Source organism: Molossus molossus, unplaced genomic scaffold, assembly GCF_014108415.1.
Source record: "Molossus molossus isolate mMolMol1 unplaced genomic scaffold, mMolMol1.p scaffold_m16_p_10, whole genome shotgun sequence".
NCBI lineage: Eukaryota > Metazoa > Chordata > Mammalia > Chiroptera > Molossidae > Molossus > Molossus molossus.
The window spans coordinates 46,873,863-46,897,946 of NW_023425345.1; the positions used below are offsets into that span (position 1 = coordinate 46,873,863).

The 24,084-nt window shown below is 38.3% G+C and overlaps 1 protein-coding gene across 1 annotated transcript in view; it reads right to left on the reverse strand.

The window, feature by feature from the left end:
- Positions 1-24,084, reverse strand: part of NELL2 (neural EGFL like 2) — a 329,161-nt gene that overhangs the window by 274,424 nt on the left and 30,653 nt on the right. Inside the window, exon 3 of the mRNA XM_036251838.1 lies at positions 10,724-10,874. Within this exon, the coding sequence (XP_036107731.1) occupies positions 10,724-10,874 (151 nt within the window). The remainder of the gene's footprint in view (positions 1-10,723; positions 10,875-24,084) is intronic.

Genomic DNA, 24,084 nt, shown 5'->3' on the forward strand with positions numbered 1-24,084 from the left:
AAATAAATTTGGAAAAGTAGCGGGATACAAAATTAACATCAAGAAATTGATGGTATTCTTTTTTATTTATTTTTCTATTTATTTTTTTTTATCCTCACCTAAGGACATTTTTCCATTTTTTGTTCAGATAGAGCAGGAGGGAGAGAGAGAAAGCGAGAGAGAGAGAAACATCGATGTAAAGGGACACATCGAGTGGCTGCCACCGGCACGAACAACCAGGGCAGGGGACAAACTGCAACTGAAGTATGTGCCCTTAGCGGGAACTGAACCCGGGTCTCTCTGTACCGCAAGCCGATCCTCCAACCACTGAGCCAAACCGGCCAGGGCTCGATGGCATTCTTATACACCAACGAGGAACTCACAGAAAGAGAAACTAAGAAAACAATCCCATTTACCATTGCAGCAAAAAAAAATTAAGATACCTAGGAATAAACTTAACCAAAGAAATAAAGGACCTATTCGCAGAAAACTACAGGTCATTGAAAGAATAAATAGAGGAAGATATAAAGAAGTGGAAGCACATACCTTGTTCATGGATTGGAAGAATTAACATCATTAAAATGTCCATACTACCCAAAGCAATCTATAGATTCAATGCAATCCCCATCAAAATACCGAAGACATACTTCACAGAACTAGAACAAATACTTCAAAAGTTCACATGGAACCAAAAAAGACCCCGAATAGCCACAGCAATCATGCAAAAGAAGAACAAAGTAGGTGGGATCACAATACCAGATATCAGGTTATATTACAAAGCCACAGTAATCAAAACAACCTGGTACTGGCACAACAACAGGCATATGGACAAGTGGAACAGAACACAGAACCCGGAAATTGACCCAAGACATTATGCTCAATTAATATTTGACAAAGGTGGCAAGAGCATATAATGGAGTAAGGACAGCTTCTTTAATAAATGGTGTTGGGAAAATTGGATAACTACATGCAAAAAAATGAAACTAGACGATCAATTTACACCATACACAAAAATAAACTCAAAATGCATAAAAGACTTAAATGTGACTCATGATTCCATAAAAATCCTAAAGGATAATGTAGGCAACAAAATTTCAGACATCATACGCAGCAGAATTTTCTCTAATTCGTCACCTAAGGTAACAGAAACAAAGGAGAAAATGAACACATGGGACTACATCAAACCCAAAAGCTTCTGCAAAGCCAAAGATACAATCATCAAAATGGAAAGCCAACCCACTGTATGGGAGAGCATAATTGCTGATACATTAGATAAGAGGCTAATTTCCAAAATATATACAGTGCTCATGCAGCTCATCAAAAGGAAGACAAAGAACCTAATTAAAAAATGGGCAGAGGAACTAAATAGACACCTCTCCAAATAGGACATACAAATGGCCAAGAGACATATGAAGAAATGCTCAACATCACTAATCATCAGAGAGATGCAAATTAAAACAACAGTGAGTTATTACCTCACACCTGTCAGAATGGCCGCCATCAACAAATCATCAAACAACAAGTGTTGGCAAGGGTGTGGAGAAAAGGGGACTCTAATACACTGCTGGTGGGAATGCAGACTGATGCAGCCACTAAGGAAAACAATATGTTTTTACCTCAAAAAATTAAAACTTGAACTGCCATTTGACCCAGTAATCCCACTTCTAGGAATATAGCCTAAGAAGCCTGAAACATCAATCAGAAAGAATATATGTACCCCCATGTTTGTAGCAGCACCATTTACAATAGCTAAGATCTGGAAACAGTCCAAGTGTCCATCAGTAGACGAATGGATAAAAAAGCTGTGGTACATATACACAGTGGAGTACTATGCAGCTGTAAGAAAGATCTCTTATCCTTTGAGACAACATGGAGGGACCTGGAAAGTATTATCCTAAGCAAAACAAGCCAAACAGAGAAAGACAAGTATCATATTATCTCACTTATTTGTGGAATATAATGAACATAACAGTCTGAGGAATGGGGTAGTCCCAGAGCCATGGAAGTGGGGTACAGACTGACAATCCCCAGAAGAGGGGTTGGTGGGGGAGAGATAAACCACAGAACTTATATGCATGTGTGCATGAACAATGGACATGCACAACAAAGCTGGGGACAGGGCGGTGAGGGGGGAAGTGGGAGGAGGGATTCAGTGGGGGAAAAAGGAGAAAAATCTAACAAAAATATATTAATTACAAAAATAAAATAAAATAATCATATACTAAATAAAATAATCAGTAATCACAAAAACAAAATGGCAAACTGTCATTTAATGGGATAGTGCTCAGTTTTAACAAGGGCACAGTAAAAGTCACTTCTGGACATGAGTTTGTAGTACTTTACATTGGTACAAGTTTTCTTGAGGTTAATTGAACAATGTGTATTTTTTTTAATGCAGGAAAGTAACTATTATAACCAGTTACCTAACAAATTGCATTCCCAGAATTTGTCTAAAGGAAACTATCAGAGATCAAGCACATACTACATGCTGGGCACAGTACCTGCTGCATTAATTACAATTGTGAAGAACAGGAAATAATCTAATTATCCAAAAATAGGTTAATAAAATTAATTACAGAATATAAGATGATAAAAATCATAAAACCAATGAGCAGTTTAGATATATATATTAATAATTTTGGAAAATAAATGTAATATATTTTATCTATTTAGAATGATGGCATAATCTCTCATTTTATGCAATCTAAAACAATTAGAAACATATAACATGTTAATGGTGGTTATTCTGGTAAAGTGATTATCATTTTGTTTTTTCTTTTATATTCCTATATTCATCAAATATTGTACAGTGAATATGGATTACCTGTAGGATTAGGAATTCTGTGTATGCTGCCTTAAAAAACACAGCAAGGTATGAGAAGAGACAGAAAATATGGCATCAACCTCAAAACAATCCCCAAAATCGGGTATTGTTAGTCTTCTTTGGGAAATAAGGGTTCAAAAAGGGAAAAGGCCATGTCCACAGTGATCATATGAGGAACTAGTAAAGTTTGAATTAAACTCAACTCAATCCATTTTGCCTACAAGCCCTTACTGCGCCCAATGCACCAGGCAAAGCTATCCACCTCCAAGAATGGGCATATAGTATGTACTCAACCAGCATCTATAGATTGATTGATCGGTCAGTGCTATGACAGGACAGTCTTGAGGAAAGGCCATAAGCACACCATCTTGTATGTGACTACAGTGCAATTGTTTTCTTATCTCCATGCATGGCCGCGTGTTTCAATTCTGAATGCTCAGGGCTCATCTTAGGACAATGACTGAAGGACCTTTAATGTTTTCTGAATAAATGAACAAATGCACAAAAAATTTTTCTCTGTCAAAAAGAATTTGAAAATGAGTTCTACAGTCACCACATTGAAAATAATAAAAACATTAATTAATTTGTTTCTTTGCCAAAAGTTCACCTCCTCCTAAAGTTTCTGTAAGGATAGAAACATCAGTTTTGAAAATGTCAAAAAAAGTTTAGGCTCTGTTTTTATCAAGCACATCATACTAGCTGCTAAGGAGAGCCTGTACTTATGCTTTAAAAAGTGCCTTTCTTCCCCTCCCTAACATTCAGAATATAAAAATCCTCTTAAAGAAAAAATGGTCTCAGGAAAGTCAAACCTCTAACAGCGTCACATTTAATTACAAGGCTTCATTTACGAGGGGTAAAAAACAACAAAATATCCCTGCCAGAAGTATTTGTATTGCATAGGAATTGATACATTTGACAAGTTTGAGTTTTCTTAAAATGACATAATTCTAGACTAATAACTACAAATAATCTTCATTCATGTACAACTTCTGTATGAAATGTGGGATTAGTTAGTAAAACATTTAGTGATGATGATAAGTTTACAACTTAGAGGCAATCAGAGAAAGCTACTATGCCCTAAAATTTAGAAATATCGACATCTTCAAAATTGATAAAAGAGGAAATAATAAAGTTACAGGAACTTATCAAAAAAAAAAAAAACATTCTTGAACTTTCCATTTCCAAGTGAAGAAATAGTATTTAGGGAAATATTGGTACATTTACACGGTGGAATACTATGCAGCTGTAAAAGAAAAGGATCTCCTACCCTTTGAGACAGCATGGAGGGAACTGGACAGTATTATGCTGGATGAAATAAGCCAATCAGAAAAAGACAAGTATCACAAGATCTCACGTATGTGTGCAATCTGCTAAATAAAATGAACTGAAAACAACACAGGTGCAGAGACGTGGATGCGTGGAACAGACTGACAGATCTCACTCAGAAGGGAAGAGATTAAACAAAGAACACATGTTCATATATGCATAGCCCATGGACACAGACAATAGAGTGATAAAGTCCTGAGGTGGGGCAGGGGTTGGTTGGAGGGGGGCAACGTGTGAGGGCAAATCAAGGACATCTATAATACTGTCAAATAAATAAATAAATAAATATAAATACACAAACACACACATATCTCAAAAAAAAAACTTTTAAAAATTGCAAACCTTATTAGTAGCTACGTGGGTCAATTATTTCTACTGAGTAACTAACATTTACTATTAGGAAATAACACAGCAACACAGAAATGAGAAGAGTGAAAATACTCTAGCAGGGACACACCAGGTTGATTTCCTAAAATAATAGAGCTAGAGCCTCGGTAACAATTGCCTACACAACAACCAAGGTACTGGTATTCTGTAATCTGGACTAAAGAAAGTAGATGCAAAGGAGCTCCGGGATGAATGTGGTAGGGGTCTTGCAATGACCTGAGATATTTGGGGCCTGACAACTGGACATAGGGTGGAGGCCGAGAAATACCCCTGGTCCTCTGCAGCATTGCCTAAGCAGGTAAATACCCAAATGTGTGATAGGAGTGGACATGAGTTGGTCCATCCATGGTTGCTGCTGCTACAACCAACTGATTCATTCCTTGGCCCTGCAGAGTGCAATGCTGACAGGAAGAAAAGATACCTTGCTTCTTCAGCAGAGAAGGGAGATTTGCATTCCATGAAATAACTTCAATATATTAAAATGTGTACTTTTTTCCATCATTTCAGCTATATACAAATTTGGTGTGTATATAAGCAATATGATGTCACATTTATTTGCTGAGTCTTAACTTTAATTCAGTTTCTTTGATGAGCAATTCACCATGTATCTTTGGTAATGATACATTTATGCTCAACCACATTAGAATATATATTGCAATTTTCCCAATAATAAGGGAGGTATTAAAATACATATTAAAGCTGTAATTTTTAAAAGATAAATAATCATATAGAGACATGCTTTAAGAGAGTGAAATATAAGTAAATATTTTTTTAATTACATAGAACTTGGGGTTTGAAAATTTTACTCATAAATCCAATTATCCTTAATGTTATTTGTCAAGTGCAATCAAAAAGTAAAGAGTGTGGTGACTGTTATATCAGTCTGTTAATTTTATTTATAGTAAACAGTCATCTTTTTAGTTCAGAACCATTAAGCCAAGCAAATATTGCCAGCAAGTTTCATTTTTACTTAGTAATGTCAAGAAAGAGAAATGGCTTAATATATGACAAGCTCTCACAAATAGGAAGACACATTTTATCAGCTTCATGTATAAATACATTCTTACTCATCTAGAGTGTATAATAATTAATACTAAGCTAGTAGAAAAAAATCTCATTTATCTCACCTCAAGTTTATTAATGTAAAGGTGATGGCAAATTAAAGACAGTTTTACATTTACTTGCAAAGTCATTGCCACAAATGGTTTCCATGTATGCTATTTGCAAAGCATTCAAAGTTAGAAACAGAAATACTATTTGGCTATCAGGAAAATTCTTAGTAACAACCCCAAGAGAACCAATTTATAGATGTAAAGCCCAAGACTATTTTAAATAAAGGAGTATGATAAACTACAGAACATAATCCAGGTGACTATACCAAATCTACACCAAGGGATAAAAAAGGGCAGCGGGGTAGGGGGGGTGGGGTTGTTTATCCTGAAGAAACTACAGTTTTGTAAAATGGGGATGAGAAGAGTCCTTTTAGAATTTGGGGGAATTTTCTCATTCATTTTTACTTATAAATATACTTTGCTTTTCAATGAGCTTTTGCTCTTTCTATATTTCTCTTCTTCCATATTACCTGTATAAATGGGTAAGTGAATCAATACCTTAGAATTATTTTTTTATTCCTTATTTTTTCCCTTTCAAAACTCAGCCAGAAAAACTATAATGGTGCTCTCTTGATCTGCCTGAATGTCTTAATTCTTTCAGACATAAAGTGCCGTATACTATTGTCTGTTGTTTTTAGGTAATACTGATGTTGGCTAAACATACAGAGAAATGGCTGAAGAGCCACCCAGCCAATGTGGCTCAGTGGTTGACACATGCACCAGGAGGTCACTGGTTTGATTCCTGGTTTGGGCACATGCCCAGGTTGTGGGCCTGATTCCCAGTGGGGGCATGCAGGAGGCAGCCAATCAATGTTCTCTCTCATGGATGTTTCTACCTCTCTCTCCCTCTCCCTTCCTCTCAAAAAATCAATGAAGAAAAGAAAAAATAAAAAAAGAAATGGCTGAAGAGCCTACACGTTTTTTGCAATTTGCTCACATGAAGTTTGTGGTCTAATTTTTAATATTAGCCCCTACTTGAAAACACCATTTGAAACCAGCAACTCCAGCTAGGAAGACAAATGAGACTTTGTTCCCAGAACAGCAGGACACTGCTGTCGAGGTTCCCAGTAGTTTCGTAACTGTGCTACTCTGCTCGACGCTGTTTCAGGGCACAGGGTGGCTCTCTCCCAGCTCTGCGATGCTGTGTGTCTACCTTCCCTGCTCTTTGTGTTGCTCTCAGCTCACTTCAGATACCCCAGAATGCACAGCGTGTCCACTAGTCTCATATGTCCAAACCACAAAGCTGTGTGACTAGGTTTCCAGCTTTAACACAGTGGCTGTGACGTTGTCATACAGCTCATTACAGGTGTCGTTGTTCTCTTAGAACTTGACTTGTAGCTGTTTGGAGGCTGTAGCTACCAGTTAGTGAAATCCTCACACTAGAGCTAAGGACATTTCAGGATAGATGAGGCACGCCCATCAATAGAGAAATTTGAAGATTATCCAGAACCTTTGCCCTAGACCGGCAAAAACTTTGTGAGATCATTTATGATTCTTGGTGCACTGATGATGGTCTTTCTCTTGATCTTTCACTCATTTCTTCATTCACCAAATGTTTATTATGTGTGTATGACAGCATGATAAATAAATGGAGTTCACACGATGAATGCATAATCACTGACAGCAAAAACAAATCTCAAACCCAATCAACAGTTGTTGGTAACTATGTAAAAGTGGACACAAACACCCAAGCACACCTGGAAAAGGGTGAGAAAGTGCATCCCAGAGCCCTGGGGCGGTTCTCCCGATGCCCGACTACCAGCAGCAGGGCGGGTGCAGGTGTGAGAGCTGGCTCTCTGCTCTCCAGAGAAATAATTCTAAGGCAGTGATATATGTATCCACTTGCATGGGAAAGATAGAAGAGCAATACTTTTAAAGTCCTTATTAAAACAGTATTTCTCAATAAAAAATACATTTTCTTTTTTAAAAAGGCGCTGCTTTGTAGCATTGTTGATTTCCAAGGTGTAGATAATCACACCTTGTTCTACGCGAAGCTACCAGACAAATGTCACGGGCTTACAAAGCTGCCAGCCTTACATGCCAGTAGGAACCCTCTCCAGCACAACACTGGTGGCTGACTTCTTCTTTAAACTTTTCTTATTTTTAAAATGTCTTTAATGATAATAGTGGTATCCCCCAGGGATAGGGATGGGGGTAGACTTTATACTTTGTTGTGCCTTTTAAATGTTGACCCCTGAAATGTGTTACCAATTTTTTTAATTACAATTTAAATATTTTAAACCCTCAATAAATGTTCATCACCACTGGGATCAAAAGCAGCAAATGATAGTTCTAACATCTCCTGTACAGTTAATACATACATATCTATGAAACAATGAATAGCAATATAAGGTGATATGTTAGAACGCCAAGGTGGCACACATTTAAAAACAGCTTTGGAGGCAAAGGAGGGAGGAATCCTGTGAGCTGCAAAGGTCAGTGGAAGCTCCACAGAGACCTGAGTGTGTTCTGAAGTAGGAGCAGAGAGGGAGGAAGCGTGACATGCAGGTGATGAGCAGACTGGCCACGGTGCCTGGCATTTGGGCCCCTACTGAATGACACCCCTTTGTCCACCTCTGCCAGAGCCGGAGCAGAGTGCTGCCCACAGTGTACTTCTTACTGCCTTCCCCTGCTTAATTCGGCTCCAGTGCAGGCTGCAAATCAGCCCGCATGGAGATGAGACTGGAGGCAGCGACCCGCGCAGAGCCGAGAGGCCAATGCACACCTGCTCTGCAGACAGCATCAACGTCTGCAGATCAGGTGCTCTCTAATTCACCGAGCCTACTCCACAGAGGAGCAACTCAAGCTCTTGTTCTTGTGCTTCCTACCGAGCAGGCAACACATGTGCTCCCACGAAGCACCACCACCTCGCTCCACCCACCTCCCACAAAGAGCTCCGCACAGCAACGCTCTTCCACGAGCCAGGAAGGACCTTACGGAGAGCGGGGCCCACGCCTAGCTCCTGCCAAAGGATGAGAGGTCAACACTCATGTTGACAGGCGGTTTTCAACATTAACTCTCATTTTTCAACTTAACTCGCATTGAACTGTCAACAAGAAAATAGCTAAAATCTGGGCATTTATCAAAGAAGTCCAAGTAGAATCAGTATTATTCTCAAAAGTCAAATTGAGGAAAGCAGTCGACATGGACTATTTCTTGGAGGACATGGTCTGTTATCAGAGTTTCATACGGTATGCACCACTGGCATGTTGAGCAGGAAAACTTGGTTGCACAGGACTTTCACACCCACAACCGAGGGCCTCCAAGGCAGCACTGTCTCAAAGACCTCACACCGAGACCCGCGTCACCGGCATCACTGCAGGTGTGCTTTTACCAAAGTGCACTGTGGCATGACGTCCCCAGAGACAGGAAGCCCCCTGAACTGTTCCTCTCAAGATACTCTATTTGCCCACAGAAGGCCACAGGGGAAATATGTCTCCGGCCTCAGAATCAAGAATAGTTTCATTGTCCTCATCATCCAAGTAGGTTTCCATTTTTTCTTTGCCCTGATCTACGTATTCATTTTATTTATATCATGTTGCCCCATAGATATCTCTATAAAACACCTTAAATTTTGTGGCGTGTGAAAGGAAGAGAATAAATAAATAAGTGTTCAGGAAATGGTGAGATAAATAGATGGGCAAGATTGAGACTAGGGGAAGAAGGATAACTTCAGGAACAATAACAGGAAAAAAGGACAACACGAACCATAACCCAAGGCCTGTCCGGGTGACAGGAGGTTAGGAGATGTCACATGGATTTGTAAAAACACTGGCCTCAAGACTCAGAAGTGGGTTGGGTCCTGACTCTGCCACTAACAGCTAAGTGACGCTGTAAGGCCCTAAGAGTAAGCCAGACAGAGTGTGATCGAGAACTCTCCTTTCCATGTCCTCTTGCTATATTTTGCTCTCCACATATTTGCTTCTGTTTGCCCTTCAGTGTTTAGTAAAGATGTGAAAAGTCTAAGGTAGCCTCATCTCTGATGAGAGAAACCACGAGGCTTCTGCCCACACCAGAAAACACATTACAAGTATAAACTCTTTAATCTTCACAACAACCTATAAAGCAACTATTATTATCCTCATTTTACAAATGAGAAAGCCCTGGCCCGTTTGGCTCAGCGGTTAGAGCGTCAGCCTGTGGTCCGGAGAGACCCGGGTTCGGTTCCCGCTAAGGGCATGTACCTCGGTTGCAGTTTGTCCCCGGCCCTGGTTGGTCGTGTGGGTGGCAGCCACTCGATGTGTCCCTTCACGTCGATGTTTCCCTCTCTCTCTCCCTCCCACTCTGTCTGTACAAAAAATGGAAAAATGTCCTCGGATGAGGATTAAAAAATAAATAAATAAATACAAATGAGAAAAATGAGGTGCAGAGAGGTTGTGTGACTGGCTCAACATCCAAAGATGGTAAGTGGTAGTGCAGGAATTCAAAATAATGAACATGAAGGGACTTTTCATTGGCAGAACTGTGGTTATTCTTTCAGGAAGGAATGAACCACTGTCAGGTGTGTGATTAATGTATATGCCAAGTGCCATGAATGAATTTCTTTTTCCTCCTCCCCATTACTCCCATCGGCTCTCCTAATCATACTTCTACACATGCAAGAAGCTGGGAAACACTAGACAGCATTTTGATTCAACGTGCATCCAAGAATACAGCTTTAACCACTGCAGTCTAAGAACTGCGTTGAACAAAAGGTTATATATGTCAGGGATAAAATTCTATGAGTATTAAACTCTAAACCCAGGCAATTTCCTAAAGAAACAGAATATAGTGTTTTTTAATCTAGTCACAAATTAAGAAGTATGTTTGACTTTAACATTGAGGAAGATATCTCATGAAGAATTTAGTGACTAATAAATTTGTTTTAGAAATGGTGTCTTCTGGGTGCTCTTAGCAACATCAAAAGCACAGCTCCTCTGCTTTTAGGCAGATCTCAATTACTTCTGTTTGTGATTTTGCATAATGCAGCAAAATTATTCTGGCTGTTTTAAGCCAGTTTTAGATATCGCATATCTTACTTTTGTTTACTTCCCTTTAATGTGCTCATTTAACCAGATATAATAAAAACATAGAAAATGCCTCCCCACACACTTACCTGTGATCCAAGTGGTGAATGGAGAGAATAACTCCGGAATTTAAGGGGGTCTGTTTTAGGGTCACCAAAATAGTAAATTCATGTTTATTTCTCAGCTTCTGAAAACACTGTTCAGCTGTAGCAGTGGATGCTTTAATACTTCTGGGAATGTCTAAAAAAGAGAAACATACACTAAATAGACTAGAATTTGGTTTTACAAAGTACCCTTTACATGCAAAAATTTTCAAGAAATGTTATCAAGTAATAACCAATAAATGACAAGTTTCAAACTCTCCTGTTAAATTCTTTCAACAAGACTTTATGCTACATTTAGTAGGATAGTAAACAACAAGAATTACTGAACTGTGTTTCAGGAATCTTTTTTTCCAAAATGTCACCTTTGAGGCAAAGAATCAAAGAACCCTGTTTGGAGAAGCACACTCCCAAGTGTTCTCCTTGCACACTTCCTCTATCCCACGTACCACGGCCACATCAGTGTCAATGATGATGAACAAAAAGATGTGCTTTCTAGAATGGGACCTAACAGAGCACAACAGAGGTATTTAGCTTTTCTGACACCTCATGGCAGAAAACTGGATTTAAATCTAAGTGCCATGTTCCACACTGATGTCTTTAGCCAGAAGGTTTGCTCTAAATAGAATTTTTAAAAGATCATTGCAATTAGTCACTCTCAGCCTTCTGTACAGTGGATGAAACATTAGATCAAGTTATCTTACCATGTTTGTTGAAAGAATTACATAGAACTTCATTCCCACATGCCCCGCCCCTGGCTCAGAGAAAGCCTAGCCAAGGGAGGTCTGCCTGAGAGAGCAGCAACTTTACCCTGCTCTTCCACCTGGCACAGTCTTGCCCTCCAACCTCAGCACCCAAAGCGTACATGGGAAATAAGTAGGGAGAGAAATGGATTAGTGGACAGGAGAGAACCACCATTCAGGTCATCTGCTAACTGAGCATAAGGTTCTCCTATTCATAGTGTGTGCAAAGGGTTTATGGGAGCCAAAATCAGTTTTTCTGTGTGATCAAATCATTCTCTTATTTTTAAGCTTTAGACTAGGTAGACTAGTTAAGTAGCTCTCAGTGGGGAAACTACTGCATTTGGAGAGACCAAGCCCTCCTTGTGCAGAACTGTCTTATAAGTTGCAGAACATTTAGAAAGCCTGGGTCCCAGCCCACTGAAGGCCAGTGGCACCCACTCCCCAGTCACTGGGACAAATCAATGTTCTCTCGCATGTTCCCAAGCGTTCCTTGGGAGCGGGGCAGCAGAAATCTCACTGAGAACCACAACTGAGACTATAGGATTAACCCAAAGCTCACTATCATTCCAGCCCTATAAATGTATGGAATAAAAATGTAATCACCTGGGCTGTGTCCATCATTGGGAATGCACAGATGGAGAAGCCCTCAAGATACCCACAAACTAGGGAAAGGAATATATAATTCCAACACAATGAAGAAAATGCTGTCACATACATAGGTACAACAAAGTGTTTTTGGATCGCGGAGGATAAAGCAACATCATCTGAAGGAAAGGATCTCATAAAATAGATGGCATTTGATCAGGGGTTCACCAGCTACAGAAGAGAGTGGAAAGCATGCTGTCATAGGACTAGACTGTGACAAAGCAGAGCAGGGAAAAGGCATGCCGTGTGTAACACAGTGAAGAGCAGCCCGGTGGGTGGGGCTGGAGAGGAAGGCTGGACTGGACAGGCAGGACCTCCTGTGCCTATGTAATGGACACCTGTTGTTTCTGTCACCAGCATCATGTACTCTCTTGGTTAAAGAAAAAAAGAAAAGAAAAACCCTCTTATTTACCACTGAAAAATGATCCCTCCCCACAACTTCCTCTGTGCAGGAAAGAACTCTGACTGATAGCACATCACCTGCTCTGTCTGCAGTATTCGAATCAGGAACGGGCACCTGTCCAGGGCGATAAACTCAGGTCCAGGGTATTTGCTCAGATTTTCCGGAAAAATAAACCTTGTTATTTTCAAAAAAGAAACTCCCTCAGTTCTGATAGTCACAACTCCAATGTTTAACAATAATCTGCAATTCTGTCATGATCAATGTACTAATTTTGAACCAACATTCCATTTTGTTCTCACAAAGCCCTGGAAACTTGACAGGGACAACAGTTCCTATTTTCCTTTTCCAGGACTAAAGTGAGCCAAGGAACGCTCCTGTGACTCACCCAAAGGCACACGGCATGCTAGAGGTATAATGGGATGGAAATTCTGTTCCAGTATTCTTTCCACTAAATTGCACTGCCTCCCAAACAAGGCATCCTCTACCCAAGCTTCACTGCCGCTCACAGGGAAATGCAAATACGAGAGCACCACCACAGAAAACAATCCAGGAAAAAGCAGTTATATAAGATAACATTTTTAGTTTCTTAAGTCACTAGCTTAGAAGTGATTTTAAGAAAGGTCACTTTCCTCATTTGCATTTCTGTTTCCAATTCGTAAAATTAGCATTCCTGCCTTCTCTTTTCATCTCAGAGATTATATAATGTTCAGAGGGACTTCTGAACTCCCATGATTATTACTATAAACCTGATTCTGTTCCTCACCAAAAAATCAAGTCAAAGAAACTACCGTGTGAGAATTAATTTTACTTTATCTTTGTTATCATCTCAGTTTTCAGAATTCATAATTTAATTCAGGTATATATTAAGCAATTTCTCAACAAGACCTCCTGTCAGGAATAAGCATAGAGAAATAAAGAGTGGAGGTTATCAGAACAAGCTCTGAACCCAGAAAAACAAGGCTCCAAGGCCAGCCATGGACATTAGCTGCACGAGGTGTGTCGCAAACACCATGTGTTGGCTATTAGGGTTATGATACTTATTATTACTGCTCTTATAAGCAATGAGGCTGTGGACCCACTAAAACTACCAAAAGCCATAAGACCCTTGTGGCAACTTTCTGAGCTTATTTTCATTATAACTATTCCAAATATAGCCACCATATGTCAGTTTCCACATTTGAAAATTAACATAAAATATTTGGGCAAATTATTCTTAAGATAAAATCTTGCCTACCATTCTCTGTTTCTAGAGAACTATAAATGATCATCCTTTTATGGCCAAAAATCAATGTAAACTGAATTTCTTTCCAAAGAAGGGCTGAGAAAAAGAGCCTTTAATGCTACTTCTAAGACCTACAGAAAAACTTAGCAATGTGCCCATGCTGTACTGGGTGCTTTTACCTGGAGAACTGCTTGAGTTTAAAACAAAAGTTTGTCTCAACATTTTCATTTTTAATGTGTGCAGAGGTTAAAAATCCCACTGAGAAAACAACTAGTGGCATTTTAAAGCAAGTTGTTAATAAATAATGAAGCAGTTCAGAAGCAATTACATCAAAATATTTCGTTTTAGTCATGGTACTACCAGGATGGAGTGATGAGTCCATACGGGGATGTAGTAACAATTTCTGGGGATTTAAACAACATGCTATGTAGACCCCAAATACATAGTTAAGAGGGAGAGAGAGAGACTGGTATTTTTAAAAGAGGCTGATAGGCTGTAGCTCAATGCAATTATGTATGTGATGGTCAATATGGGTGTTTACTGAAAAAGAGAGTCAGGTTGGATCTTTTAAAAATAGTTTTAGTGCATTAGTAGTAAAAGTAAAGGGAAGGGATTTGTCTATCTTTCAGTAACAAAGAAATTGGTAAGAATTATTTTCTTTTACATTTAAACTGCATCATTATAATTGCCATCATAAATTAAATGAGTCTCTGCCCACTGACGGGTCTCTACCCCATCCGTAGTGTGTAGAAACTTAAATTGACTCCCCTACACACACATAACCAGAGTAATAAAAATACCATGTGCAAATTCAATTATGAAAACAGTCTAATCTCAGGCATAGTATATTTGACTAAGAATGTTTCAACTCACCAATTTTTTTTCAGTCTCTGACTATGAAAGGTTGTTGTCTTCTAAATTCAGGTTATAAATACACCAAATTAGAACTATTACTATATTTATTGTCCACTGCTCTTACTCTCCCTTCAATATATCCATGTCTTTAGAGTGCAAACTTCCAAGGCAAAGTAATAGTAACAATCTTAAAAACCATTATAATCTTATTAACACTATATATGCAGTTTGCAAAGTACTTAAACATAAACAATCTCCTCTAAGCCTCACAGCACTCAGAATAAATGGGATCGTTAGGTCCATAATAATAGAAATTACAAATGAGGAAAGAGGCACAGGGAAGCCAGGACACTTGGGATTATCACCATAATTGACTCAAAATCAGAGGTCATTCTATGAACTTACTACATTAGGAACTTGGTTGGAAACCTCAGGAGACTCCCAAGTGAAACCTGGAACTGGCCCAATACATGGAGGCCAAGAAGAGACTGAAGAAGCTGGCAGGCCACTCCAGACTAGTAGGTAGCAGATTTAATATGCAAGGTAATTTACTTATGAGGCTTGTCTTGGTGGCTGAAAGACAAGTAGGTCTCTGCCAAGGCCCACAAGAATCTTAAAGTTTATATACATCCCTCAACTGGGTTCAGTCACATATTCAATCAAGATGGTCTCAACAACACATTGTTCTCTTAAGGTTGCGTCTTTGAAACCAGCTCCTACCATGGAAATGGTGGGGAGAGCATACATTCTAAGGTCAGGGGAGGAGGTGAGAAGCCTCCAATTGCCTGGATCCAGCTCATGGGTCAACTGGCAGTCATGTCCTCTCAGCAACCTCCTCCAACAGAACCATCAAAAGCAATTGTGATAGGATATAGGAATGAACCTATCAAATTCAATGGTAGAGCCAGGATCCCAACTCAGGCCAATGTGTTTCCTGTTATTACACAATAGTGCTCTACCAACATGGCAGTGATTGCATAGTCTGAAAAGTGGATGGATCCTCATTTTAAGTTAATTTCTATAAAAATATATTCTGAAGATAAATAAATGCATTTCTCTTGATCTTCAGATCAGTTCAGGCTTTTCAAATCTACAAAAGTATTCATATCATATAATCTCTCAGCCACATACTCTAAACTATTAAATTGCAAACTGTAATTAATTTTAAAACCAAAAGCTTTCAAAAAATGATTTTCAAATAATTCTTCTTAAAAAGTTATTGGAAAAAACGTATCAGTAATCCACAACTTTTGAATGGGGCAAACCTACACTTAGTAATGACACATACTCACCCTTTAGATATCTACATGCCCTTCCATTACTAGGTTAAGAGACTACAAGGATACACGCTTGGAAAGCCAGTCTGGAAATTCCCCTTCTATGTTTTATTCTCACTAAACCCCTAAACAATCTTAAAAACTTCTTTCATATCTACAGCTAATTATAATTTGATCCAATGCACAATAAACAAATGTTTCCTCATGTATTATTTATAAAAATGTTTGTTGGTTTAATGTTGGGAATATTAAGCCACATATAAACTTGCTACATTAATATATTCAGAAATATAAGCATCAACCAACCATTCAAAAAAACAACAAAAACAAAAGCAGGTTCTACTCCTGGATTTAACAACTAAATGGTTGACTTTAAGCAAACCATTCATGACTCACTTGTTGGAATTTTCATTAATAATGTAGAACAAAATATAGTTAGGATGTAGGAGAGCTACAAACAATAAAATGTCTCTATAATTTGGAGCTTCAAATTAAAGTATTAAAATTTTATATATAACAGTCATAATGCAACTTATTGAGATCATTCCATTTTGCTTATTTCTATTCCATGCTAACAAATAACTTTCTGATAATAATTTGGCTTCCCAGCTACATTTTCCTTCAGAAGGAGCAGTAAAGTTCAACCAATATGAGTATTCTGGTTTAGTTCACTGTTATAACCCTCACTGTAGATTAAAATTTAAATTGGCACTTGAGCTTTTAATGCGTCGGGCTAGTATGAAGCAGTACCTCAGAATCTCACTAGTGAAATTACCAGCTGTTTTGTTACCAGTAAAATCAAGAGGATAAATGAGCCAAAACAGTATCCTCTTTATCATCTCTTCTCCAGACTACAATTCAGCTCAAGACTAAGATTGAATCAGCAGAAATGTTAAGCAAATAAAAGAGATGATGATGAAGCGATGATGATGATGATGATGATGATGATGATGATGCCATCCACACTTTATTAGACTGGTTGTATTCCTCTGTTGATAACACTTCATTATCTGTAGATGGCAGTCTCAACATCATTTGAACATAAGTAACAGACTTAAGAATCAGTAATATTGTTATGCACCTGAAACTAATATAATATTGTGTGCCACCTATAATTGAATTTTTTAAAAATTGAAACCAATTAAAATCTTTTTAACCAATGTTACTCCAATAAATTTAACTTAAAAATAAAATTAAAATTTTTAAAAATAATGATTTTAAAAGAATCAGTAATTTTCAGGATCTTTATTTAAACCAATCCAAAATATTAGATCAGATTGAACCCAAATGAATGCATACAATTTGTCAGCTAGTGTCATGACCCAATGCTTTAAATACATAGGGAAAATTAAATTCATGGACTATTATACTTTATGAAACATGTTTCTGCCTTGACTAAAGCTATTGAAACCTTGAGTAAATAAAATGTTTGAATTTATTTTAATTGTAAAAATAATAAATAAGTTTTCACTGGTCTTAGCCTTAACTAAGGCTAAAATCAAAAAGCCTATTAGCCACACCTTTGCATACTGATACCAGTTAACAATGTATGAGCTATTGCTTAAATTAACAAATTACTCACAATAATATTGAAGTGTGTAAATTCAAGAATTAGGCTTTTTTTTCTGCTTGTAAATTATCCCATATGTAGTATCTAGCTATAGCTTAAGTAAACATATAATTACTCTTTATAAAGTATTTAGCTGTTAAGAGAGCAACTATAAGTACAAAAGATAAGCATACATACAGATTTTTTTAAGTGGAAAAATAAACCATAAGTCATTCCTTTACTTTCTTTGTGGTCTAGTCAAATATTCATACAGTCCCCAGAAGTATGAGAAGAAAAAATAAATGTTCATTCATAAAGCTGACTATCTTTTTATCCACATAGGTGCTAGTGTTTTGGACTCAGCTTTAGGACAATTATTTGTGTAAAAAGAAGAAAACATAATAGGATCAGGTGAGATTTCTATTTTATGTATTTAATGTTTGATTATACCCATTAATTGACAAGAAAAAGCAATAGAGATCTATAATATAGTTTTACATCTATAAAATGTGAGGTTATAAATTTGCAACCTCAGATTGCACAGATTCTAGCAGAATCTTTGCTGAATAGCCAGAGATAGTACATAGTGCCCATCAATTATGCAGAGATGAAGTGCTGAAATGCACAATTTCATCTTCCACCTAACAGGCCAATTTGACCTGAGATATCAATTTTTGGATTGTTCTGCTTTTATTCTTCTTTAATTATAATAGTCAAATTATTTTAGAAAAATAATACACCAAAATAACAGTTATGATTAATCAATCACCCTATCAAAATTGTGCTATTTTTTCAACTATTATTATTTTCACAGCAAGAAAGAAAACAGCATTATAAAGTATCAAAGGACACAGGGCACATATAATCAGCTTCTCAATCCAGTTTCAGACACTAGCCTTTATGTCAACCCCTGCCTTTGTTTCTCTGAATCTGCTTCCCCTTGGTTTCTGAGTCAGGTATGGCAATGTAACAGAAAATCAGAAGTGGGGCTCAGAATTAAGTCTTGTTGCTCAGAAATTCAACAAAAAAAGAGTTGTGCTAATTTGTGCAGCCTCTAATAAAGCCTTTCCCAGCCATGCTATGTTGGCCCAATGTACAAAGTTGAGCTTTGTTTCAGTTACCCAGCCTAGAACACCAAACTCTGCCTGCACACTATCTGCATTGTTGAGGTTCTGATATTCTGGAAGGATCTTGCCAGTTCTCTCTGCCATGCCTCAGGAATGGATGAATCCTGCTAAAGAGGGTCAGAATGCTAGATCCATCAAATAACGGCTGCCTAATTTTGAACTGTGGGGGCTACTGCACTTGCCCCATTTACTAAATATTACCCCAACTCCCGTGTATCCTCATACCCTGTTCCCACACAGTTTAACCACCCTTTGGGAGTTCTCCCCAGCCCCATGAGTTTTTCTAAATTAATTTCACTATTTAAAATCTGATATTACACCTAAATACAGCACAGAAGATTTACTTCCTATCTAAACTAGTGTTTGAACTTCACCTTACTAGAACCTATATAATCTCCACTACTGATTGATCTATTCTCAGGAACCTTACATCTAATCCCACCAAGATTTTGTCTCCCCCATTTCAAGACTAGGATTTCTCCCTCAATGCCCATTCCTGGGCTAAGGATTGCCTCCAGTTTTGTGCTGACTTTAATCAACTCAACAAATGTATGCTGAGCACTTGCTACCTGCTAAGCATTCAGTAATAGAGATCAGAAATAATGCAATACTACGAACCATCTACCTCACTGTATCAGAGAATGCTAGTTATCCTCCAACAGCAATAATTCTCTTCTTTTTATTTATTTATTTTTATTTTTATTTTTTTATCCTCACCCGAGGACATTTTTCGACATTTTGTTCAGATAGAGTGGGAGGGAGAGAGAGAGAGAGAAACATCGATGTGAAGGGACACATCGAGTGGTCGCCACCCACACGACCCAACCAGGGTCGGGGACAAACTGCAACCGAGGTACGTGCCCTTAGCGGGAACCGAACCTGGGTCTCTCTGGACCGCAGGCCGACGCTCTAACCACTGAGCCAAACCGGCCAGGGCTCTCTTCTTTTTAGTAATTAAATCCCCTACTCCCACCTGTGCAACTAGAAATTATATTTCCCAGTCTCCTTTGCAGCTAAAGCAGCCAGGTGACTTTGGTTCTGGCCAATAAGAAGTGAGAAGTAACATGAGCTACAATCCAGACTTTATTACTGAAAAGGAAACTGACTGCTCTCCACTATCCTTTCTCTAGGACTGGAATAGGGATGTTGTGGTGGTAAACCAAGCAATTCAATAAGGACAAGGGCATTGTGGGGCCTCAAATAATCTCATGGCAGATCTACTCATGAGCTCTGGAATCACCTGCCTACCTCTAGATTGTTAGATGAGCAATCAATTTCTTTCTTTCTTGAACACTGCATTTTGGTCTCTCTGCTATAGGAGCTTAGCATATTCCCTAAGTACTAAATCTCCAAAAATTTCTTATGACTTATTCAGATGTTCCTAGGGGGTGGAGGGGGTGTGTGGGGGGTGATCATTCTTCAAAACAAAAATCAGCAAAATTTTCTGTATAAGGCCAGAGAGTAAATATTTTAGGCTTTGAAGGCCACATACATCTCTGTTAGATATTCTTTTATTTTATTTTATAATCATCTTAAAATTAAAAAACTGTTGTTAGCTCAAGGAGTCATACAAAAATAGGCCTCAAATTTGTCCTGAGGGGCCATAGTTTACTGATCCCTGGAAGCAACAAATATAGATATAATTTCCCCTAAATAAAGAGTTTTTGTATCATTAGTTAGTTATGTTTAAGTCTAGAAAGGAAGACCAAAACAATGTGTTGAGAGGCTTAGTTAGAGTAAATCTGGATGCTATGCAAGCAGAGAAGGAAGGAGGCAAATACTGTTTTCATCACTACTGTTGATATGTATATTTTGGGTCACATTCTATCTTCTATCATTCTGTGATAAGCTTTCCCAGGGCAGGGACCAATTTTGTAATTCTCCTTTTTAGCACAGTCCATGTAGAAAACAAGAAGTATGGCCAGTTGTCTTGTTTATTGGTAGTGACTTTGCCACCTGCTCTATGCCTTTGCATAATTGTGTATTGTTTGCTCAAATAAATAAGTAAAGGCTACAGATTTATTTTTGCCTTCAAATATTCCTTTACATTGACACCTAGTTTAATATTATGATTTAAAAATAGAGTAAATGATAATCCCAATGAACTAAACTATAATACATACAAAAATGTACAATATAGTATTTTATGTTGCTATATGTTAAGACCAAAAACATTCTCCTTTCCCCTTGGAATATGAACTGACAAGTCTACATATGAAAAGAAGTCATCTTTGTAGCATTCTAAGATAATGATGCTTTAAAAAAGGAAAAACAGAGGGTCTCAGATGGTAGATTCAATACTTTCTCCTCCTCAGATTATTATAATGTTGGTTAAATATTTCTTAGAAGTGTTATACATTTCTAGAATGTCAGAAAAAAATAATTTATAATTCAATGGCCAGAAACACCTTCCAGAGCTGAGCACTAGACTTGTCTTCTTTTAGCTCTACCAATAGTTTTGGGGATAGTTGTGAATTGATCTACAAATGTTCAGAACAATTACATTAATGCTATTTTTTTAGTAAGATAAGATTTTTTAAACAATTCACACAAAAGTCTATACAGTGGTTTACTTATAATTTCTTCACTATATTTTACACTCTGTAAAACAGAAGAGAACTGGGAATTAAAGTAATCCTGGAATCATATTACAGTTGGGACTTAACATGTCACATCCCACCTTCTCAACAATTCTCCTCCTTTCATGATATTCCACGGCTTTAATTAGTTTCTATGCACTTTCATTATTTCTCAGTGTAACACTTTGTGCTGCCTTATAGCTTTGTTTCTTGTCTAACTGCTTTATGTGACAGTCTTATATCTTCAGAAAGACTGATTTCAATCTCTTCGAGTGCAAGAATTGTACATAATACTTCTTTTCTATCCCAATAACTACCAGCCCTAATAGCCCAAGACGAGAGAAGGAGTTCAACTCTATTTGTTGAATAGAGTTGAATTAATTTTCCTTTTCGAGGTTTGGGAGAGAAAGCCACATACCTACCTTGGTTGTGTAATAGTAAGTCACTCCCATCACTCCCGATTCTCCACCGAAGGTTTATAACCCTGCACTCGCTGCACAGCTCTGGGCAATACCTGATCATCTCACAAGCAAACACAATTTATCCTGCGCAGAGGTTTGTGGAGAGGTCCTGGAAGGCATGGCCCATACTAATTACTAGACTCAACTATCTCATTAGTCCAGGCTAGGAGAAATGCTAGGGTTTAAATCTCTACTGAAACCATAGTATCTGAGTGCAGTTTAAAACAGGCTGCTTTCTTTCATTCCAGAATTCCTGTTTGAATGTTATTTCAATTCATATATTTCTTCCACTTTTGTTCACATTTTACTTCCAAAGAAATGTTTTCTTCCTAGCATTTGAAAGATAAAATGGGTATTTGTACCTTAGTATCACATTTATATATGGCTCTGAATTACATACAGATATGTGAAAAATATATTTCCATTTTGAATTAAGGAAATTAGGCCTAAACATCAACAATATGTTTTCTATTTAAATACCAGCATCCAATGTTTCATTCCCATATTTCCTCATTTCCATACCTTCTCTCCCTTATCCAGACAATCTTACATGCATTCAATAGAAACAAAGTCTAACTTTGTTTTTCTTCTGATTTCTTATTTTTAACATTCTGTTCAGTCTTCCCTCTTGCTTAATAAAATACATGCATAAATGCAGGAGATATAAATACAGTATTCAGCATGTAAACACACGCATACACACAAATATACATTTTGCTAGGGTCAATCTACAATTTATACATTCGGCTGTTTTAAAACCATCCTTAGTTGGTCAGTTTTCAAGATTTTGGCCTGCATTTTTACACAGAAGCAATATTATACATAATGGTTAGATCCTCAGAGGATTCAATCTACTGCAGTATGCTGTAGTTGATTTAAATCCAATAGATTCTGGTTGATGAATCCAGTAGAAACACCTGGTACCTCAGTGAGAAAGGGAGAAATCTGGAAGCTAAGATGAGATAGAAGGATGGGATAACTGAGTAAGCCATAGACTAGATGCTAAAGAAGGGAGCCAGCAGTTCAATATCTGATAGTCACTGAGGTAAAGGTGAACTCGGAGTTGGCTCTGGTTGGGAAATGCAGGCAGAGGAAGAGAACATACAAAGCATGAAGTGTCCGGAAGCATGCTGCTCTCGTGGACCTGCCGGTAATTTACACTGCTACAATAAGGTGTAGGGAGGAAGGAGGTGGTTAGGAGCAGATAATTGTTCTGTAATCAGACACTGTTCTGTGCCAAGACACTGTTACCCAGAGAACTGCAGAGCTGAGACGAAACCAAAGTGGAAGCCCTATTATATGAACTGGACTGGCAGAGTGAAGGGTAAGAAAAAGCTATGACGCGGGAGGCACAAAGCAGCACAGGGCTTTTCTTAGGAACAAGAGGTACCAGTCACCAGCAGTGAATTCCAATCAGTTGTACCTCCACACTGTCAGAGTGGGGTCCTAACGTATTCCTTGTCCTGGTCAGAACTGGCTCAAGAACTGGAAATAGTTGGCGTACAAGGCCTCTGTATCCAAGCCTAAACTGTTGACACTGACCACCCTTACAGCCTCGCCTCCAGGTGAAACCACAAACTTCCAACTTAGGACCCCAAGAACGTCTCCTCCCCAAGCATCATGTATAAAGGGAATAAAGACTCTCCTTCCCTGGGCCACAATATGCTATAGAAGCAAGAGCTGGAATATGAGAAGCTCTTGGCAATTCTGAAAAAATAAGAGGAAGAGGGCATAGATAAAACTCAGGGATCCCAACACTGCTAACGAGAGACCAAGGATACTCACAGCCGGTACGGGAGGAGAGAGGAAGTTCTGGGCAAAGAGGACCCTCTAACTGGAGAGCCACTGATGAAAGAGACCTTTCCACTCTCAAAATATGCTTGAAGATACTGGCAGTGTCTACACATGGATCAATGTGAGAGATCTGTAACACTGAAATTCGGGTAAGTGTGATGGGCTAATATTTTTCTTTTGGGTGGATTCTTCTAACTCTAAGAGACAGATTTAAAAAGAAAAAACACACACACATAAAAGAGAGAGGGGCATATAGCACATGAAGTGGCCCCAACAATGATAGATGCTGCTGCCCCTAAGGAGTAGTGGTCACCTCTACAGAAACCCTTACAGTCAGAAACAACTTTTCAAGGGTGGGGACCAGGCCTCTTTGCTCCTACTGTATACCTAGCATCCTAGGACAGGGTCTGACACATAGTGAGCCTTCTACCAATATTTGTTGAATGAATAACAAGAACCAAAACTTACTGAATGCTTATTATATGGAGCACTTTTCTAAGGGCTTTTTTTCTATTAGCTAAGCAGGCATTACTAGTTAATTGTTCTAGGTCACCCGGCCAGTGTGGCTCAGTGGTTGAGCATCGACCCATGCACCAAGAGGTCACCGGTTCAATTCCCAAGTAGGGCACTTACTTGCCCAGGTTGTGGGCCCAATCCCCAAAGGGGCGTGCAGGAGGTGGCCAATCAATGTCCT